Below are 21,584 nucleotides of genomic sequence, written 5' to 3'. Positions count from 1 at the left end.
CGTCTATGGTTAGAAACATAGACATATATACCTAGATACACCATTAGCGATACGTAAGCACATTCTCTTTAATATTCCATAGTCTTTGGTCTACCATATTATAGCGGTCTGACTTGACGTCTTTCACCATAGTAATCAATATTCGAAAGATACCACAATACAGCTCACCGGCTCTGTGTGAATCTACGGTATGGTGATTGGTGAATGACCGTTCCAACATGGCGGCCGCATCTACGTTCCTGGAGCGGTCCAATAGGGCGCAAACTGGCGAATTGCAAACTGGTGACAGAAGTGATTTGTGTTTGTGATCATGTGATCTAAAGTTAGGAGCTCTTGTGATGCACTTTAAAACAAAATTGGGATTATTTTTGACTTCACCTACATATACTTAACTGATTAAATTTGTCTTTATTTTAATTTATTGTCAGTGGTAGAAATATGATTAAGGGAGGTAGTGTAAGCAAGTTTAGGCATGTTTAGTTTGAAAAGGTTTAACCGTAAATAAGACACAGTGAGACAATATTTAAAACAACACAGACATAAACAATGGTGTAGGTTTGTAGAGTATTTCACAATAGCTTTGAACACAGCTCAACCAATCAGAAACACACATAATCACATTCTAATCACATGTTCACACCAAAGGTCATGAAAAATCTTTGACACTGTATATGTGTCCCAGATGGTGTTGATTCAACAACCTATGTTGATCCTATTTGAGTGTTGCACCGAAATTACATAAGGGAACTGAATTGTTGATCATCCAGAATAATTCTTTGAAACACAAACTTTTATTTCTGCTTACGTCTCAACTCAACAGCAAATAGTATTTAAAAAGAGAGAGATGTATACAAAATATAATACCAATGCTGTCCTTGCGTTGCATTGCTCTCATAAAAAATGTATCTTACATCAAATCATGAATCCTCCAAATGGAAGTCATCAAATACGCAGTTTGAGGTTTCTTTTTTTTGTTATTGTTTGAAGATGCGTGGGGAGGTAATGACTGCGATAAGGGTGTTTGTCTTCTTTGCTTACTGGTTTGCTGGGTAGGTTTAGTTTCTCTTAAATAGGACACGTTAATCAAATCATTTGGTGATTATATTACATAAATCAGCATAAGAACACAACCCTGTCTAATACTTCAAAATGATATGACCTCACAAAATGACTCAATACAATAACACGATCCTGCTGCTAGTATGGCAGTGAGAAAGAGGCTCTTGGCAGGGCAGACTGGCCTCATTAGATAAAGAGGCATGAAGCGGAGGCTGGTCATTTGCACAGCTCAGTCTAAGGGGAGGGTTGTCTAATCTTCCTCAGTACAAACATGACTCTGGAAGGTTGAGGAATGCCTCCGCTGTGGGGGCGGCAGAGGGTCAGGCTGAGGCCAAGGCAGGTGGTATACATCAGCCCATGGGTGACATCGCCTACCCCCACCATTCTCTAAACACTGCCAAATACTGCCCGCCGAGGAAGAGAGGGGGGACACAGTTGAGGGTGTATGTCTATACATTAGGCTTGCTTGAAAAGGACAAGTTATACAAAACTTCGGATGAGCCTGATTTTAAGCGTGCCCGTGTCATAAGCTCTGTCCTTTCGATTTAAACGCATAAACACGCACTGAAAAAAAGGTGCATGATTTACAGCTATTTAGCTAGAAAACGATTTACACAAATGTCGACAAAGAAATTGCAAGAATGACATTGAAATAAACATATTTAAGTAGACATATAAATAGTAACAGTACAGTAAAATAATAACATACTGTAATATTCTCTTTTTTAAGTTTGAAAACTTTTTTCAAATTTGTTATTATTTTTATTATTTACAGCAATCAGAATACATGCTTGCCGGTGATTTAAATGCGTATGTTCCATTGGAGAGATCACAATCTAAAAGCATTTTCCAAAAATGTTACAGTTATTCTGAATATAGTTTTCAACAATATCAAATAGTTCAAAAGAAAATATATAAAATAAATATTTTACATAAAATCTAAATAAATTCCAATAAAGGTTATTATCTTGAACAAAAAAGTATACATTATCTTTTATTCCTATATTCCATCTAAAACATGTTTGCCAAAATATTTATTATCCTAACTTGAAAGTATATAGACAAAATAAACAATAATTATAAGTTCTTATTACAATACTCACTTCTCATTTTCAATTAGTTTGACTTTTAAAAATGACAAAATTAATAAAACGTTAACAAAAACTAAAATCTATAAAAATGAAAACTAATTAAAACAAAAAATATTCTGAGCTGACACAAAAATGTTTTACCTAATCTAAACCTATTACCTTTTATCTAATCGAAAAACATTGCAACTATCACAACTATTTTGTTTCCATTTACTCTCAGAAACATTCATATTAGCTGAATTCTATTATTATTATTATTATTATTATTATTATTATTACATTGATTGATACTGCTTGACCTGAGCAAGCAGCTGTCCTCCTGGCGGCCTGTCAACCATTTGATGTCAATAGGCCTTTTGTTCCTCATTCTTAATCCTACCTCTCCACACACACACTGTGTCCACTTCTCTGGGCATAACTGTGTCCCATATTATGTAAACAACAAAAGGGTGAGCGAGGTTGTGTTTGAAAAACTTTTACCACTTGCAGTTTTCCTCTCTGCGGCTGAGTCAACACTGAGTCCTGTACGAGCGCAGAGTTTCAAAGCTGTACTGGCAATAGAGCAAGATGCACATTTCTGATTTCCGACATGTATGGCTACATTTAGGCTGCTTTATTTATCATCCCATATGGCCCCGTTTTTTTTTAAAGCGACAGAAAGTGCACAGCATGGAGCGTCTGAATAATGCAAACTGTACCGTCCTCTTAAGTCCAGAGAGAGTGTGTTGTGCAGTTGTGGAAAGAACAGGAGCTGACAGGCCCATACAGGAGGGAGGGTCATTATGAAATATTCATCTTTCTTAGAGGCTGAGACAGACTTTAATAGATGTGATGGACAGCTGTGTAATGCCCAGTGCCTTGTTGTATTTAAGTCTGATTTATAGCGATTGCATGTGATTGTCCTCACCGTCTACAAAAAACACTGATTAAACTGAGCTACTGTAGACTGATGCTGAGAAGATATAAGAGTTTCAATAGAATATGTAATGTGCGCAATATCAAAAAAAAATGAAAGTAAGTCCTCACAACATGTTCACAGTTCTGGAATACCAAATGGTGAGTCAGTACCAAAACATTTGTGATTATAAAACTTTTACTGTTGCTTTCATATCTCGTATTGAGAAGGTAAATCTTAACGTATGCATATTGGCCCACTTTAGCTCCATCATGCACGCCCCTTATCCAGCCTTTAACAGCCCCATGCATCACTGAATCACTCCCCCGACTTCTGTTTAATATTTGATGAGATCAGTTCCTCTTGGCTGGTTTTTCTGTGTTTCTGTAGTTCTACTTTGCAGTCTGCGCTGTGTGAGAGGTTTAAAATGGCTATATGAAGTTCTGCTTGCGCCACCAGAAAAGTGGGTCTCAAAAGCTGTTTGTGCTTGATGGTAAGTCTTAAAAAAGCCTTGCCGATGATGACTGTTCCCTAAAATCAAGTTTCAATACTTTGTTGCCGCAAAAACTTTAATTTGTGCAGTCAGATGTAAGACTCACTAGACTGTGCGCATAGACTTTGGGGTAGTACTATATTGAACTATGCGATTCTCTGAAAGACAGAAGTGCGGCGTTCCCAATGGATTGTAGCGGTAGTACAGAAGTTTTAAATAAGAAAAATATCTTTTTTTATGCGATGCTACTGGTCTAATTGGGATGAATGATCTATGATAAGTTATGCTAAAAGTGTTTTCGCCAGACCTGGAGATGGGCTGAAAGATTCCAAAAGGGTAAATTTCAACTTATTAACTCTGGGGGAGTTGGAGAATGAGCCTAATTCCAAAAAAGGGGGAGTGTTCCTTTAAGCCTCTCCCTCACAGCCTTGTTTTCATATGGCATCTTCCCTGATTACAATCTATACACGGATGTTGCGCATATGACCTAAAATACACGATTAAATATTTTATCGATTGAACTTTTTTTGAGGCTCCGCACAGCACACTTCCAAAACCCTTATGGAGAACTGGTCAGAGTTTTTATTCTTCTGCATTTTGTCGTCCAGCCTAAAATTGTCTTTAGGTTACTGTCTAATTTGAACAATAATTTTAATGACTATCGTGTTTTTATTAGTATTAAAGATAGCCATACTGTCTTTTAACATTGGACGGCCTCAGTTCATTCAAATTGTCATTTGTGTGAATACACAGTAGCTCACGTTTGCTTCTCTCAGTATGAGCTAAGCCCAATTATTTGAGATGGAGCACTGAAGAGCCTCATTGGGAGTTTGTTGTAATTTGTCCTGTTTGGCAGCCAGTCTAGGCACAAGGAACAGAGCCAAATTTCAATGTTCCCATCCAGTTTCCAGAGTATTTACTATTTCAGTTCTTGTTTTTTACATTATACGTAGTCTTCACGAGATGTTCCTTATTTAACAAAGAGTTTGGCTGGGATTGTATTTCCTAAATGCATGGAATGTTTATGTAAGTTCCGTGGTATCAGATCCCAATTTGTCTCTCTGGGAACGTGTTGCCCTTTGTTTTAACAGCATAACCTTTTATGTGCATTTTCCAAATTTAAACAGGAAACATGGGATCACTTGTGAAAATATGAGGGAGGACATAAAATAAATAGTTTTTTAATCAAGGAGATACACTAAAACTTTAACTAATATGTGAGCAAAAAAAAACAAAAAACTTATTTTTAACTTAAAATATATTCTAACTGCTTGGAAGTAACTAAAGCGTTTGTTATCATTTGTGGGTGTCTTCATAGAGTTGTTTGCTTTAATATAAGAAAAGACAGATGGCATCTGATAAAGGAAATGACGGATTAACACAAGAGCTTTTGTCAACTCTGACTTGGCAGTTCAAGAGAATACAGATGCAAGAGAAAGCTAAAGGGCATAATAATATCCTTCGGTCACAAGGTTTCATTGCTTTAAGAAGCAAAAGAGGCCATCAAGAAGTAAACAGGAAATAGACTGTATTGATGCATGCAGCGTGTACCATTATTCTGTTTGTGTTTGTCTTATCCAGCTCTGCATCAACAATTATTCAAGAGATTCTACGCCAATGGTTTGTTTTTACAGTGGCAAAAAATGTCCCTGACCATGAGGCAATGAACTGTGGTGACATTGCGTTTTAGGCATTTGGTGTAGAGAAGGAAGGTTTCTTGAAGCTGAGAGCAGTTCACATCCCAGTTGGGTATGAAGCTGATTTTACAGTAAGGAGATATGTTCACCAATGTCTGTGTGCGCTGCCTATTTAGTGAAGGAGTTAAAACCAGAGCATTTCAGTCTGATGGAGAAATCCCCTTAAGACTGGAATAGACTATGAAACAGATTTTAAAACGGTCTGCATCACACACTTGTCTGTAAATGGTTAGAAAGAACAACTACGGATCACACACTACCAGACTTTAAAGTCATTCCGAATACAACAAACTGAGAACCTGAGAACCGATCCTCAGAGAAGTATTATAAAAGAAAACAATGTGTTCTAAAGTTGTTTTAAAATGGCAAATATGTTTTAGATGGAATCATATTCCGAAGCAAAAAAATCTCACAAAAACATATGCATCTGTCAATTCTGCAGATTTTTTGCCAACTGGTGACTCACCCAGACTGTAAATTAGGGCAAAAAAAAAAAATTGTGTGGTGTATTCCATCTTTTACATCAATGCAATCCTGCTGAAAAAAGCAAAAAAAATGATATATGCGGCCTATTAATGTGGATGCATCACTGAGGGTCATCACAGCATGTATAAAATACTAAAAATCTCTCAATAATGTCGCCACTTATGTGTCATTAAGCCTTTCCAAAAGGAATATTTTTCCTCATTCAGACTTGAATGTCTCTTCTGAGCTGAAAGAAGGAGCGCTGGAGTAAATGTTGGATATGCAGTGAGGCACAGAGGACACAGGGAACACAAGCTAAGTGCTGTGGAGCTCTATGACTCTGATGCGATGGGACGGGGCCAGTGAGGCGTAAGGAGGAGGAGTGTGGATTGAGGTGGCTTTTGGGACAATGGGCCTGCTCTTCTCCAATAAAACATGAAGGCCTCATCACAGCATTCTGGCCCCACTGTACAGGCTTTGTGTTGGGGAGCTCACCGCTAACAAGGAGATGACACGAAACGGGATGTCGATTAGCAATACGGCGAAAAAACCCGCAGTGTAACTTTTATGATACTACGTTGCGTTTCTATGATTTATAAAGCACTAGAATGAGACAAAATACTTTTTAAAACCATTGGTCTGAATGCGGCTTCGCGGTGTAATGTGTCAGATGAATGCCAGCACCCTTCTGGCTATGGCATGTCTGCACTCAGCCAATCTGTACACTTGTCATTCTTTAAAAGCCTGGCACTGATACGTCTATCAGTCTGTCTACTGTATAATCATCTTTGGCTCTGTGTACCCCTGTGCTGTGTTTGACTTATTTTTAAACCCCTGAGAACAAGACAAGAGGCATAGGTTGCTATTAGAATGAGTGTTAACGGAAAAACCGACATCAGGGCGGTCAACGTTTCATTTAATGTTGTTGGCAAATGCTTTTCCAAACTATTTGTTAGTAGATTAAAGCACTAAACACGTCCAGTTCGGAGCTTGTAACCGAACTGAGCAGTCACCATAAGACAGGCCCTCAAACAAACTGCAAGTCGGTGTATAAACATCTGTAGGATTTATAAATAGTTCATAGTTCCCTTATGTACAATGGAATTAGAGAGGCCTGGCGAGAAAGAAGCCGTCTATATTTAGACAGATTGTACAAAACAACACTAGGTCAATCGCTACAAAAAACAACCAAAAAAAAGTTCTCAACCCCCACCGCGCCCCACCAGCTTCAACAAGCTCCTTTACTTTGTGCGGCTACACAATGTCAGGAAACGGGACAGAAGGCCGACTGAAGGTGCAAACAGCCCAACATAAAATTTATGAGCTTTACAGCACAGGCCCATTTTTTAATAGACGGCTCCCTGTATTGCTTGCTTCTCGCCGCGTCTAAAGTCGAGTCGCTTTCCTTTTAAACAGATGTTCCCGTAATTAAATGCACTCAAATGTCAGGGTTATTTTTAGAATGCCCAGTTTTTCGGCAAACAAACAGAGGATGTATAGGCTACACCCTGACCCTTTCGCAACGGCCGCCCATAAGGAAACTTTCAAGCTAGTTTTGCGAAGTTTTCGCGTCTCTGGAGTAAACAAATTAATATGCCATTTCTTTCTTTTGATTTATTTACTCCCCTCCCTCCTGCCCATGCAGTTGATACGAGACGTCTCCAATAATAAAAGGAGCCGTTCCAATTGGTCCGTACTTTCCCATGAAGGCGATGATTCACTAATGGAGGGGTTGGCTTATCCACCAGCTGCAACGCCGCTCTCGAGCCTGCCCCATCTCACTTGATGACCTAATTGGCGAGCAGGTCAACTATGGAACAGGTTTTATCCATGAGCTCCGCTTTCTTTGAAATTTAACATTTAAAACGAGGTAAATGTGAGGTGGCACCGCCGTTTCTCTTTTTTTCTCTCTCTCCCCCACCACCACCACGCACCGCACTTGTCTTCACCGAGTCACCTTCGCGTCTTCGGTTCACCTGGCACTTCTGACACGACCTCAGCGTCCCGCACGAGTTCTGCCGAGTCCCGCACGGATCGCCTTCAGCATCCAGTCGCACTTCAGGACGCGGAAAACACGAAACTTCTGGGTGTCTCAAGTTTACGCACAAGATGAGTATCAAGTCTGACTCCGAGCCAAACAACAACGTGTCCATTGAAGAGGAGGTGAGAGTTTGGCGTTTTAAAGTTGTCGCTGAGGTAACGGGTATGTTAAGAGCTAAACTGTCCGGGTCCGTGTAAATTAGTTTTAAACTTTTAGTTTTAAAGTGTGGAGGGGAGCCTCAGCGTCTCTCCGTGAAGTTTTTGCTGTCAGGGAAAAGTAAGGAGAATTGAAGGGTGGTTTGAAGCAAGTAATTCAGAATAAAAATTAATTTTGCGTGAAATTAATGACAACGTATTTACCTTTTTGAAAGATTAGGCTGTGTTTTTGTTGAGCAGTATGTTAATGGCGTTTCCTTTTTAAACATTTAGGGAGTTAAATTGCGCCATGTGTGAGATTTTTGTCTTTTTGTTTCACTTTTGGCCAATTTCTTATGATTTTAAAATTTATGGACTTTCTGTAGTACTTGTTTGGAAGCCTCTCGGTTGATTGAAGTGACTTAGTTTGTCTGAAACCGTCTCGGAAAAGGGCGAAAATCACCGAGTTGTTTGTAATTGAGCGTCAGTGATTTATCTAACGTTTTGTGGTTCCTTTTATAAACCTGCTTTTAAAAATGCAAATAGTTAAAAAATTTAAATAAGTGGCTAACCAAAGCATGTTTTTATCTACCTATCTATCACAACAAACGTGACATTTAAGTTTTTTTTTTTTTGTCCTCCCCTCTTAAATTTATTTATTTTTTTAAATTTGATTAAATTGCCACTGCTGCCATTATGAACCATTCATGAGTAGCGTCTCAAATAATACACATAATCAAACACAGTTTAACTTTGAAACCTCTATTTAAATTGTGGATGTCTATCACTAGCGACTGTTTGGATAATCAGTTTTCCTGACCGACATGAAGCAACTCATTTTAAATGGAACCTTTTTAAATGATTTTTAGAACATACAGGTGACGCTCAGCGTTAGATGTAGAGTTGAGGGCCGAGGAACGGTGTTGTGTTGTTGCTGTGGGTCAGAGGAAGGAAGTGCTGTCACGCTGTGCAGTGTTGTCCATCGCTCTTTCACTGGCAGTCCATTGTGGCTTTGAAACTCCCACCAAGTCAAAGCGAGTGGATACGTATTTATTTCTGTAGCCATTTAGCCGAACGTGTTCATAAATGCGTTTTTCTCTTGCTCAAAATACAGAAATTTACAGTGTAATACCGCCAGGCTTTTTAAAACCTAATTTTATTAAATTTAATGTTAAATTTGCATTCCAAGGGTCTTTAATCACGTTATTTCTGTTCTGTCTTAAATCATATCCATTAGTGTTATCATGTGTTTTTTTTTTTTTTTTTTTTTTTCACGCTATAAAATATATTAGCTGTTTGACTTCGTTACTTATCTTTTCCAGGTACGAACTCTATTTGTCAGTGGGCTGCCGACGGATATCAAACCTCGTGAGCTGTATCTGCTGTTTCGACCATTTAAGGTAAAAACGGATATTTTAAAAGGTAAATCTCGTTGACCGTACTTGGTGAACCCTACGTATGGCTCAGCACCTCATTGTTATGGTCATCCAAGCAACTCTCAATTCTCTCAGAAACAATGAATTAGCTGGAGAGGAAGAATCAAGTTTCTAAATTGAGTTTTAGACTGGTAAGAATTGTAATGGCGGTGATGTTCCAGGGGCACAGGTTAGCGGTGCGGTAAATGTCTCTATCTGACAGAGTTGGCCTCTTATGGGGAGTGCAACAGGAATTTCTTCCCTTTTCAAGCATGTGACCACATTGCTGCTAATTGGATTTCTTTTCCTTTTCAGGGTTATGAGGGTTCACTTATCAAGTTAACATCAAAGCAGGTGAGACGTTGTTGGATGTTACAGCTGACCAGGCCGGTGTTGTATCAAAACATGTGCTTTTGCACTTGTGCTACAGTCATGCCTGATTTTTATTTTTTGATTGTAAACCTAAATTTAGGACTGTACAGTAATCGCATTATTTTTGTCTGCTTTAATAATAAAGAACGGAAGAACTGCATTGCTGTGATTAATGACACCGTGGCCATTGATTTGTTCTTTCTTTCTCTTCCAGCCTGTTGGGTTTGTAACCTTTGATAGTCGTTCCGGCGCTGAAGCGGCAAAAAATGCATTAAACGTAAGAAACCGGCCATCTGTAAGCAATGGCTTGAATTATTAAAAAACTGTTGGATGATTCCCAGCTAGGTTCATACTGGATGTGGTTTAGATGCATTGACTTCTACTGTATATGCGCGCCTTTTCTACTTGCAGTTTAAACGACAAAAGGCCATAGCTCCGTTTTTTCTATTTCTCATTTAACCATAAAACATGGTGAGTTTGTGCCCCATATTCATTGATCCGTTCCAATACATTACAAATAAGTGCATAAACGTTTTTCAAAAGTTACTGAGCGCCATGATTCAGAGAAGCCATCTATGGTATATTACCGTGTTTTTCTTGTCTTTTTAGCGTGTAGTATGTGTCCACCTCTGTTTAGGTAACCACTAGCTTTGCTGTTCATTCACTAGTAGAAACGTTCACTGCATGTGGGCACCAGCTTAAAACGCACAGCACATTTTGAACAGGGTCTGGCAGGCACAACCCATCCCCATTATTCTGTCCCTCCTCCTCCTCCCCTTGTGTCTCCAGGGGGTTCGATTTGACCCTGAAAACCCGCAGACCCTCCGGTTAGAGTTTGCTAAGGCCAACACGAAGATGGCAAAGAGTAAGCTGATGGGCACTCCGAATCCCACAAATATCCACCCAGCTCTAGGAGCGCACTTCATAGCACGGGACCCATGTAAGTTCATGGCCGACACGGTAGTTCACACACTGCAGAGACAGACAGGCGCACACACACTCTGTAGCTACACATGTAGACCTTAGAAAAACACAAGAAGAAACTAATCCACCTCCACATGCATGCGTCTTTTAGCAAATGGCCTTTTCTTCTTCTCTTAGTTCTGTTACATTTAAGTTGAGCCTTAGCACTTCACATCTCATTCAACCTCTCTTCTGTTCCGAGTCACAGAAATGACCAGAGACCATACAGGTATCAGTATTTAGCGTTTATCGGTGTTTCCTGCCTCTTCTTGTTCATTTGTAAAGTGTGAGGGTCTCTGATTTCAACAGTTTGTCAAACACTTGATTTTTGAAGTGGTGATTTCGGTCATGTCTGACGCTCTGAGCTGGCCTGAGGTGATGTTTCGCTGTGCTTATCCCCATCCTCAGATGACTTGACAGGGGCAGCTCTGATCCCAGCGTCTCCAGAGGCCTGGTCTCCTTACCCTCTCTACACCCCGGAGCTCAGCCCTGGACTGCCCCACACGGCTTTCACCTACCCAGCAGCGGCCGCCGCAGCAGCAGCTGCACTTCATGCTCAGGTGAAGGCATCTTGACCCCTTTTCTTTTCTCTCCTTTTTCCTTCTGTTGTATTCTCATTGTTAGTATTTTTCCTGTTTCTTGATTTGCTTCCCCACTTCATTTAAGTTGTTGTGTAACGACAGTTTCTTTTGTATTTTTAGTGAGGTTTTTTTTTTTTTTTTTTTTTTCCCTCTCACTGGGGTTCAGATTCATCATTATGAATGTTATGCAGTAATTTATGAAAGGATGTGGTGTTCAACAAATTAACTCTTGCTAGTCATCTATTCGTCCAAAAAATATCTTTCCCAGATAAATGCAAAAATACATCAGTATATTGCTTTCAATTTTTTTTTTTTTAAATGTAAACTGAAATATGCATTTTATTTTATTTTTTTTTTAATCTGACTTATTGGATGATTTCTTAACGCATGCTTGCATTGTTTTTACCTTTTTGACAACCTCCAAAAGATGACTTGCATGCAAAACATGAAATGATTTGTTACTTTTAGTTACATGAACGAGCGACTTTTGCTCAATGCTAACATGTTTTTCTATCTCGGATAAGTAGAGGCTATTTAAATGTCAAAGGCTAATGGTCCTGGCGCACAAGTTATGTTAAGTATTCAAAGAAAGCAACTGTCAGCGGTGACTGCTTGGGTCTAAATGCTAATGAGTTAAGATTTCCTTTGCTCAACCACAAAGGTGTTTTAAAAGGTGTTAATTTTATTTATTATTTTTGTGAAATAGATGCGCTGGTATCCTTCCACTTCAGACTCATCCCAGCCTGGATGGAAATCACGGCAGTTCTGTTAAAACATGGTAATGCCGTTCCATTATCTCTCCCATGCAACATTTTATTATTAGTAGTAGTGGAGGTGATAATATTAACTGCTTTGTCTTTTTTTTTTTTTTTTTTTTTTTTTTTTTTTCAGGTTTCTTGAAATGGCGTCTTCCAGTTCCTGTTTAAAATCAGTCCAGTTCATTTGAACTTTTTGGTTTTTGGATGTAGTAAATCCTTCGGAACTGGGCTGTGAGAGAAAATTTGAGTTTGCATTGAAATCATTGCCAACAGCACAAAAATATGAGACGTATAGATGGTACAGTACCCCTTAGCAGTTCTTAATGGATGCTCCCCCTCCATTCTTGTATTGAAGAATTTAAGACTAAATTCTCATTCATTAAAGATTTGCTCTGGGTCTAAGTAAAATGAGACAATCAACTGAAGCTGACATTGAGCATGTTAGTTTTGGCATGAAGCGTAACTCTGTGCGTCATTGTAGTATGTTTGTTGCTTCCATGACCGGTGTAACCTTGTCCAGTTTGTCTTGTGTTTAGTAGCTTGGTCATTGAAGTTGCTTGTACAAAACTGTGGCCAACTTATTTTTGGGTAACGTGATGTCCAGACAGCCAGATGGTTTTCCCCCCTGCTAGTTTCCACTGTAACACATCACAGAGGGCCTGATGACTTCATAAAATGAGACGACCTCGATCTAGAGTGTGTGACTGGGGAGAGTTTGTGCAATTGAAATAAGTAATTTGTATAAATTATTGATAACTCTTTCTGTGTTGACATTTGTTTTTGTATCTATGTCCTTAGCAGTTTCAGAGGTTAAGTTGTAATTTTTTTTTTGGTTTGTTTTTCTTTCGTTTTTGACTGTGTCAGTGTGGCACAACTAACAGTATATGGACAGCAAGTTTGCTGCTAACATGAAATTGCTGTTTCAAGTTAATACTCTGAATATAAAGATATGCTACAATGGTGCATGATTTTAATGGGTGTAGTCATGGTTAATTCAGACATCTGAAATGTATTTGTTTAAAAAAAAAAAAGTGTTTGGTGTACAAAAATACTACTGTATGATATAGTATTAAAATGGGAATGCATTAAAATGCCTTGCGTACTTTTTATTGCACTGCAGTTTGCATGAGTATAATGACTCTGGTTAAACGTCTGGAATTAGGTGTATAAGTTAGAGAATGCAGCCGAAAATGGTCTCCCTTCCTTTAAAATCTCTCATTATGCTCACAATATACTTGTCCTAGTCAAACAGGTTTACAACAACATGAAACCTATTTAAGGTGAAGTAAAGACAAGACGGTAAGAAACAGTGTAAGTGCTGCCCTCTAGAGGAAGTTAAATGGTAGTATTTGTGTGGAGTTGTTTTTTTTTAATGGGCTGCCTGCTTGAAGTTGCTACTGAGCAGTGTTGCCAGGGTCGCGGTTTTTCCGCACAAGTGGGCTGTTTTGAAAATGCAGTCTTGGGGCAAAATGTTTGTAGACAAAGGAAAAATAAGTGCAATCGATAATAAGTGGGAATGGAGCCAAATAACGATAGAAAAGCATTCTGCAAGTATTGCAAATGCTAAATATGAGGATTCGAGCTAACATGCAAAGAAAAAAACATCTACTGCCATGAATTCAAACCATCACCACGGATGCTTTCTCTTTTTACTGCTGAAATCTGTTCAGCGCCGGCTGAGAAGGCTGGGGAAGAGAGCACAAAAGTCTAAAACAACTCTGTAGAGAGTTCTGTTCAGTTGTGATCAACATGAGGATGCACAGTCGGGCCACGACGTCTGAGAGCACGTTCTCACATTCTGAGGTTCTGAAAAAGAAAAACTAGAACAAAAACATAACACAAGGGTTCAAGTTCACTTAGTAAGCATGCTGGTTATAACATTTATTAATAGCCTGTGCTTCCTGAGTTTGAAAGTGCATGTTAATTTGTATGTTGTGTGTAAACGGAACAACAGCAGATCTGGAGAGAAGAGAAAAAAGTACACGAGTACTTCTGACCAGGGTCAGGAAACATCAGCGAGGACATGTTTAAGATTGTGTAAAAAATACATTGCGTGCTATAACATGGTTAAGAGAAAACTGTAATATATATATATATATATATATATATATATATATATATATATATATATATATATATATATATATATATATATATATATATATGTGTGTGTGTGTGTGTGTGTTAATTACATTTCTAACTGTTTTTAAAGCCCTTTGCGTGAATCCAGTTTTCTAGTTTAATCTGACTGACACTGGAAAAATTGATATAGTTTTAAGTTGCCATTGGGCTGTAAATATTTCTTGGACCTGGCAACACTGCTACCGAGCACTCTAGCAATATGCCTGTGGCCGATCACTTTCGTTTTTATTATCAAAGCGTTTATTTCAAAGCTGTGTAGTGTCTTTGAAAAAGGCATAATTTTTAAATGCTGCTCTCCATGGTTCTGATTTCTGTCAATTAAAGACATTTACACGCGATGTGATGAGATGCGACTTGCTCCAACTATCCAACTGAATATAATGGCAAAAAGTGATCACGTTTATTTTATATATATATATATATATATATATATATATATATATATATATATATATATATATATATATATATATATATATATATATGAATATATTCATAAATCTCGACAGTAAAACAGTAAAATACACAACACATCAGACGCCGCGAACAACTATATATAATTGCTGAATAAGACGAACGGTAAGAAAATTAGACTCTTGCGGGGATCAGAAATATTCTAATAAATGATATTATAATGAAGATGATTTGGGGACATCTAAAAGATACTGTAGGTTTTTAAACGGCAAATTAACCAATGAAAACGTCGCGTGCTCGTCGCGTGCCCTCCCCTCATGAATAAATATCAGTATGTAGTCAGTGATTGGTCACTCGAGAAAACCTGGATCCCGGGAGAGAAAGAGGCGCTTGACCCGAGCACAGGTGTTGTTAATTAGGCCAAGATTTCCTTCGGACGGTTTAAGTAGACGTAGGAGAGTTAAATAAGCTGTTGTTTTCGATAATTTTGGTTGGTAGTTCTACCATGGCGTTTTCTCTGGTGAGTGGGTTCGGGTTTGAATCTTGCGGCCCTTTTGCTGTGAGCGTCTTAAATGTTTCCTTAGCAGTTGTTTGACGTGTGTTTGCTACCTTATTAAAATATTGAGGTAATTTAGAAGTGGAGGGGAAAGGTATTCCATTCCCATTTTTGTTGTCGAGCTTTTAAATAGCCTGTATCTGTCAGCAGTAATGGCGGTTTACAGGGAAGTAGGGGTCCATTAATACACGTGCCATTGATTGGGCTTGTCAGATGTTATCATTGGCTGCTTTATAGTTCATTTTAACAGCATGCGTGACGGGTTAACACACACACACACACACACTAACACACATGCGTACATGGTGGCCTAGAATAATCTTATCCTCCATTTCAAATACTATGACATCCTATTGTTTTACTAACTAGGGGAAAAAACAGCGAGGGAAGGGGGGCAAGGAAAGAATCAGGCCTGTGTTTTACTGTTTCTGTGATGCATATGTTTTGTTCTGACAGAGTGAGAATCCCAGACTTCTTAACTGCCTGGATTCTGACATTCCAGCCCTGTCCACATGCAGCAACGCAGACACGTTCTCCAGGATGAACACCATGCTGGGAAACTCTCTGGATCTGAGCGGCGTCTGCACAACTCCCACTGCCAAGTGCAAGCGAGACCCTTTTAATGGTAAACCCTAATTTGTGTGCGACCTTTTCCGCTTCGGAGGTAGAAGGTTGTTAACAAATGCAATTCCTATACACGTAACAAAAAACAGCAGCTTCCGCTTCCTGTGGTAATGCTGTTTGCACGTTTAGCTTTGGCCCTGCTTTCGAGCATCACGTGCACAGGGAATCACTACAGCACCGGTCATGCAATGTCATGCAGGCGAGACCGAGGCTGCTGAATCAGGGCTGGGGCAAGCAGTTGGATGCGGTCCAGCTGTGCATGAGAAGCCCAGATTGCTCATTCTTCAGCTACTTAGCCAATAGCAACAGTCCTGCGATCCACTGGAGTTTTGTCTCTTAGCCTGCAGCTAGCAGCAAACTCTCTCTCCCTGCCACCTCGGGTGTCTGAGCCAGAGGTGGGAGGGGGGTGCTGCCTCTTTGCAGGAGAATTTGTCAGGAATGCTCAGTGGTGTGGCATCCGAGGAGGCCGGGGACCGATGTCATTAGCAAGGGGCTGTGAGGGCAGCAGCGCCTGGGTCACATGCAGGGTGGGTCGTCTCTGCAGAGACAGCTGCTCATGTGCGGTTTAGCCAGGCGGAGGGAGGCGTATTGTGATTTATCCGAGTCTAGAGAGCTGATGCTTTCTCTACTGTGCATGCCTTTTTATTCCCACTGCTGATGCAGAGTCGCCAAAAAGTGTTTTTGTTTCTGGACGCCGTTAACAGGTCGTCCCGATTCTGACCTGTCTGCGGTCCGGAGCAGGATGCTTTTTCCCAGCGGTGGGCAGGACTCATCCAGGGGTCTGCCTGACGTCAATAACTGGGGTCTGGGCCTACAATCCCTCAGCCTGTCTGACTGGGAGAGACCGTGGAGCAGCCATGACAGCGATCCCTCTGCACAGACCAACACGGCCTCACGTGAGTGGAATGAAAAACACTAAAGCAACCGTATGGTAATGTTGACTGTGTTAGGTGTACATTGATGTAACTCTAATTAATGCAATATTGGTTCCAAGTTTTAATATTTTCGATAGGCTATGGTTATAAAACTGAAGTTTATTGAGTCTTTTCGACTTGTCTTAAGAACTTTTTAAACCGTTCTTACTTGGCCTGTAACAGTGAGTCAGAGCCTTTTGTTTACGATAGCGACAGATTCTCGGCCTGCCTCATGGACTGGTAATTCTCAGTAGAGCTGCAATAAGAGCTTTCCTTTTCAGCTATTCTTGCGTGTGTTTTTTTTTTTTTTTTTTTTTTTTAATTGTGCTTGTTCTGAGGGTTTTGTAAGCAATACAACAGTGCCTGGTCTTTTAAGTATTTAATATTTATCAACTCTTTTCCAGTCCAAGGGATTTTGGGGACTCCCAGCCATATCTCCAACAAGCTTCCAAGCTACTCTGAGCCTTCCATCGGCGCAACGGATTTCCTAGAAAAGTTTCCTGGTATGGCACGCTTAAACTCTCAGTCTTTCCTGGACTCTCACTCCATTAGCCCTGTGGACTCTGAGACCAGTGGCTTCAGCTCTGGTTCTGATCACCTCTCGGACCTGCTGGTAAGTGTTTCGAGATGGTTTTGTTTGTGTGTGGCGTTTTAAATGCGATCAATTTATTTTTTAAATGATCTAGAGGTGTTTTGAGGCAAATTTTAGCTCGCTATTGTTTTTGATCTTTCTTGTTGGCGGTGCTAACTTCTCTCTTGCCTTTTTTTTTTATTTTTGTAGTCGTCTTTGAGGATCTCTCCATCTGTGCCGTTTCTTATGTCCAGTATGCAACGGGATCCTCTCAAGCTAGCTCTGGGCTCTCGTATGGACCACAGTAGCTCTCCTCTCACCCCACCACCCAGTGCTACCCCAAGTGGTGGTCTGTCCCACCGCTGGCCTGGTGCCTCCATCTGGCCCAACTGGGACCTAATGAAGACCCCTGAGAGCCCCTTCAGCATTGAAAGAGAGGCCTGGCTTCACAGACAGGCAGCCTGTATGGCCTATTGCAAGCTACTGTAGCACATGAATTCATAGGCTATCCCCCTCCTGAAACCTCTATTCTCTCTCGCTGCTGTTCTCTGTACTGGTCGTTATCAATACATGCAAGTGTTGCTCTTGTGCTTATGTTGTAAATTTGTGCTCCACAGCCATCAATGAAGCTACCTTCACATGGAGTGGACAGTTGCCCCCCAGACACTACCAAAATCCCATTTACTCCTGCAAGGTCTTTTTAGGAGGAGTTCCCTGGGACATCACTGAAGGTAGAATAACTACTTTTAATGCAAATGTGAAATTGTCCACATTAAGGCCCAAACCCGTTTCTACCCCTTAGCCCTTTACCCCGTTTGTCACAGTCATGTAAAGGGGTATCAATTCTTTGTCCTCGTTGCCAGTAAACGTAGTTATTCCTCTAAAGTGTCTTGTAAGTAGCACATGCATAGAAAAGCGACATTAATATATAAAGGTGAGGAGAATAATAATAATTAAAAATTTACTCTTGACATGTAGTTTATTGGGTAGCTTTTTTTTTTTTTTTTTTTTTTTTTAAGTTTTGGATTTGCTTCTCAGTTCCATATAACTTCAAGCATTTCTTGGCTCATTCCATGTTTTACAGGCAACCTCTGTCCTTTTTAATCAGAAAAGCGTAGCTGGTTTTTAGTTTATTGTAGTTCAGGACTTCATCTTCCGGGAGTTGGTGATCTGTACTTTAATCTCTTTCAGAAAGCCATTTTTAAATGAAGATTAGCTATTCCAGATTAGGCCTACTTCTGGTTTAATTTTTAAACCCTGTCTGGGAAACCGGCCCTGTCTGGGATGTGTATGATGCATGACCTATGAGAGATTTATATATTAGGCATATAGATATTAAAGCTATAATTATTGTAAATGTTTTGATCATTAGGTTTTACAATTTCACTAGTCTTGTTCACAGAAACCTAAATAATATAGGTATGCCTTAACCCTGTTTGCTTCTGGACTAATGGCTTTTCTGTTTTTGTCCCCAGCTGGTTTGATAAACACTTTTAAATGCTATGGCCCTCTCAGCGTGGAGTGGCCGGGTAAGGATGGCAAGCACCCTCGCTGCCCTCCGAAAGGTAATATGCCCAAAGGTAATGCTGAAAGGGTAGGAAACTTATTTTATTACAGCACTGTTGTGGGATGGTGCGGCTCATGGCACTCAACATCTTGGTGACTACAAAAACCCTTCATACACATGGTGGGGGTGTTTATTTTATTTTTTTTTCCCCAATTCTTTGCAAGATGTTAATACCCAACTTAACATTTGTGTAGTCCAGTTTTGGAGATGGCTGCGTGATGGTTGGACTGAATGTTTTGATCATGTGACTTATTTTAACCCCAACCCCCACAGGTTATGTGTACTTGGTGTTTGAATCAGACAAGTCCGTGCGTGGCCTGCTACAGGACTGCACTGAAGATCTGCTCCATCCTGAGGGCTACAGCGAGTATTACTTCAAAATGTCCAGCAGAAGGATGCGCTGCAAAGATGTAAGTTGGTTTTTAGGATGGGATTAGATGGTACTGTTGACCTGGTTAGTTTTAAGTGGCCTAAAATATGCATGTGTAATTGTTTTAGTTGATGCTAACTTTTTTTTTTTTTTTTTTTTTTTTTTTTTTTTTTGGGGACCCTCAGGCACAGGTGATCCCTTGGGTGATTTCGGACAGTAACTATGTGAGTTGCCCCTCTCAAAGGCTGGACCCTAGGAATACTGTGTTTGTAGGAGCCCTGCATGGCATGCTGAATGCTGAGGCCCTGGCCAGCATCATGAATGATCTGTTCGGAGGTGTTGTGTATGCAGGCATTGACACAGACAAGCACAAGTACCCCATTGGTGAGGATACTGCCCCCACCTGTTAAATCAAGGTTAATGTACTTGATTACTGAGAACTGAATTTTTTTTTTTCTCCCAGGGTCTGGACGTGTAACCTTTAACAACCAACGCAGTTATCTGAAAGCTGTGAGTGCTGCATTTGTTGAGATAAAGACACCAAAATTTACAAAGAAGGTAAAGTGGAATATGAAACCCAGTGTTTCTTTACTTTCATTAAATATGGTAATGAGTTCAGTTGGCCCTTTGTTAGTCACATTTGCAACACGTCTGTGCAATAGAGGTAGATATGAAACCTTTTTTTTTTTTTTTTTTTTTTTTTTTTTTTAAGGTTCAGATTGACCCATATTTGGAGGATGCCATCTGTCAATCATGCAGTCGTGAGCCTGGGCCATTCTTCTGCAGGGATAAGGTGTGTGCACTTGCTCAATTCTGTCTCTGTGCATTTTAAGATGCATCATTTAATGACCTTCTCGTCCCCAGACCTGCTTCAAATACTACTGTCGCTCCTGCTGGCATAGGCAGCACTCCATGGACATCCTCAGTAACCACCGCCCTCTGATGCGCAACCAGAAGAAGCGGGACGCCAACTGAAACCACGCATGGCAGCACGATGCCTCAGCCTGGATGTCCATTGCGCCTGCTCCCCTCGGGGAACCGCTCCAGAGTCGGCCCCCTTTCAAAAGGCCCTCCCAGGAGTTGGGGCATGGGGAAACACTGTAGAAAGTTCACTGTTGCACTTTCTTTTTAGTTTGGCTTGTTCACTTTGGCACTGTACACAGTGAGATGGGTTAGCTGGGGTCCGTGAATGGGGAGACCCAGAGTTTTTGAACAAAGTTGAGATTCAGGCCATGGTTGGTGTTATGTGGGGATTTTTTTTTTTTCTCCCCCCTTTATATAGGTTGCTATTTTGTTTTGGTAAATCATTCTAAAGTCTCCTTGTTTAACAGAAGGAAGCCATACAGTGCCTTTAATTGGTTTTCCCTTTTCACATTAGCTTTTTTTTTTTTTTTTTTTTTTTTTTCTGGCACTTTTTTGCCAAGGTTTTTTACTTTTGATGCAACTACAAAAGCCAGATTTTCATCATGACATTTTTTTCACAGTTTTAGTTTTTCATAAATTTTTACATGAAACAGTTTTAAGGTATGGCATGGAAAAGGTCGAATAGCAATCCACCTGGCGGATTTTTAATTTTTGCGCTTTTGGTTTTTTTTCCTCCATGTTTTTGGAGCATGTTTTTTGCCTTATCAGTGTTCTGTTTGGTAGAACAAGAGGTTTGCGCATAACCCTGCAGATCTAATTGCCAATCCAGATCAATTTCAGTGCGTGCCTCCACTAGGCGTTGCTTTTACTGCTCTCAATCAGATTTCAAACCGACTTGATATATTAATCCTGAAATGAGAATGGCCATCGACTGCACGTAGTTTTATTGCACTTTTTAATTTGCACTTTGTAAAGGGGTAGGTTTTTAATCACTTATTGTACATCAGCAGGTGTTGTGGGTGTGAACCCTAATGGCTGCTTGTTGAATTTAAAACCATAGACTTCCCTTGAATGTACCAAGAGCCTTAGCAGACTAAATGCAAATGTCACTTTAATCATCCCCTGCTGAATGTCTGAATGGATAACATTACTTTCAGAACTAGGACTGTCTTCTCTCTTCATTCCATGCAGAGCTATTTCTCAAGCTCCTCTGTCATTCTACCTCATTGTTTGTCTGCCAAGTTTGCTTACAAGGTGAAGTTTGAATTTTGGCACAATAAAGGTGTTTAAGCATTACTTGTTCTGACTAAATGTTTCTTTTTAAATGACCGGTCTTTGCTTGTATAGTTGGGAATTTCGCATTTAAGAAATGCAAGTTTTTGGCTTTTTTTACAAAAAAGTTAACTAGCAATATTAATCTAATGAATGCCTGTATAGTCAAATTCAGTTTTACAAAAGGTCTCTTTTCTCAACATGTCTAGGAATGCACTGATTCTACTTGGCCAGTAGGTGGAAGTGCTGCATTTGTCAATGCAAGCTGGGTTTTTTTTTTTTTTTTTTTTTCTCCTCCTCCAAATAATTTGGTAGTGCAGATTAGT

General features: G+C 39.9%; 2 protein-coding genes across 3 annotated transcripts; both read left to right on the top strand.

Moving 5' to 3' along the window:
• The first annotated feature begins 3,401 nt into the window (after nt 1–3,401).
• Nucleotides 3,402–13,055, top strand: rbpms2b (RNA binding protein, mRNA processing factor 2b). Its single transcript, XM_043245168.1, has 9 exons — nt 3,402–3,538; nt 7,346–7,863; nt 9,198–9,275; nt 9,606–9,644; nt 9,877–9,939; nt 10,452–10,602; nt 11,034–11,185; nt 11,913–11,984; nt 12,098–13,055. Exons 2-8 carry the CDS (start codon nt 7,810–7,812, stop codon nt 11,976–11,978), a joined length of 603 nt encoding a protein of 200 aa, XP_043101103.1. The 5' UTR covers nt 3,402–3,538; nt 7,346–7,809; the 3' UTR covers nt 11,979–11,984; nt 12,098–13,055.
• A 1,837-nt stretch (nt 13,056–14,892) lies between these two features.
• cpeb1b (cytoplasmic polyadenylation element binding protein 1b) lies at nt 14,893–21,282 on the top strand. Of its 2 annotated transcripts, none has more exons than XM_043243359.1 (12): nt 14,893–14,925; nt 15,533–15,701; nt 16,405–16,596; nt 17,019–17,227; nt 17,396–17,648; nt 17,803–17,916; nt 18,661–18,765; nt 19,026–19,162; nt 19,308–19,506; nt 19,586–19,680; nt 19,835–19,915; nt 19,987–21,282. In XM_043243359.1, exons 2-12 carry the CDS (start codon nt 15,617–15,619, stop codon nt 20,095–20,097), a joined length of 1,581 nt encoding a protein of 526 aa, XP_043099294.1. In that variant the 5' UTR covers nt 14,893–14,925; nt 15,533–15,616; the 3' UTR covers nt 20,098–21,282. The 2 variants fall into 2 exon arrangements, with proteins under 2 accessions (XP_043099294.1, XP_043099292.1); XM_043243357.1 differs by having other exon boundaries at nt 14,908–15,040.
• The last annotated feature ends 302 nt before the right edge of the window (nt 21,283–21,584 follow it).

This window comes from Puntigrus tetrazona, chromosome 7 (genome assembly GCF_018831695.1).
Source record: "Puntigrus tetrazona isolate hp1 chromosome 7, ASM1883169v1, whole genome shotgun sequence".
Lineage (NCBI taxonomy): Eukaryota > Metazoa > Chordata > Actinopteri > Cypriniformes > Cyprinidae > Puntigrus > Puntigrus tetrazona.
The sequence above is the reverse complement of the archived record's forward strand: the minus strand, read 5'-3'. Positions and strand labels throughout refer to the sequence as shown.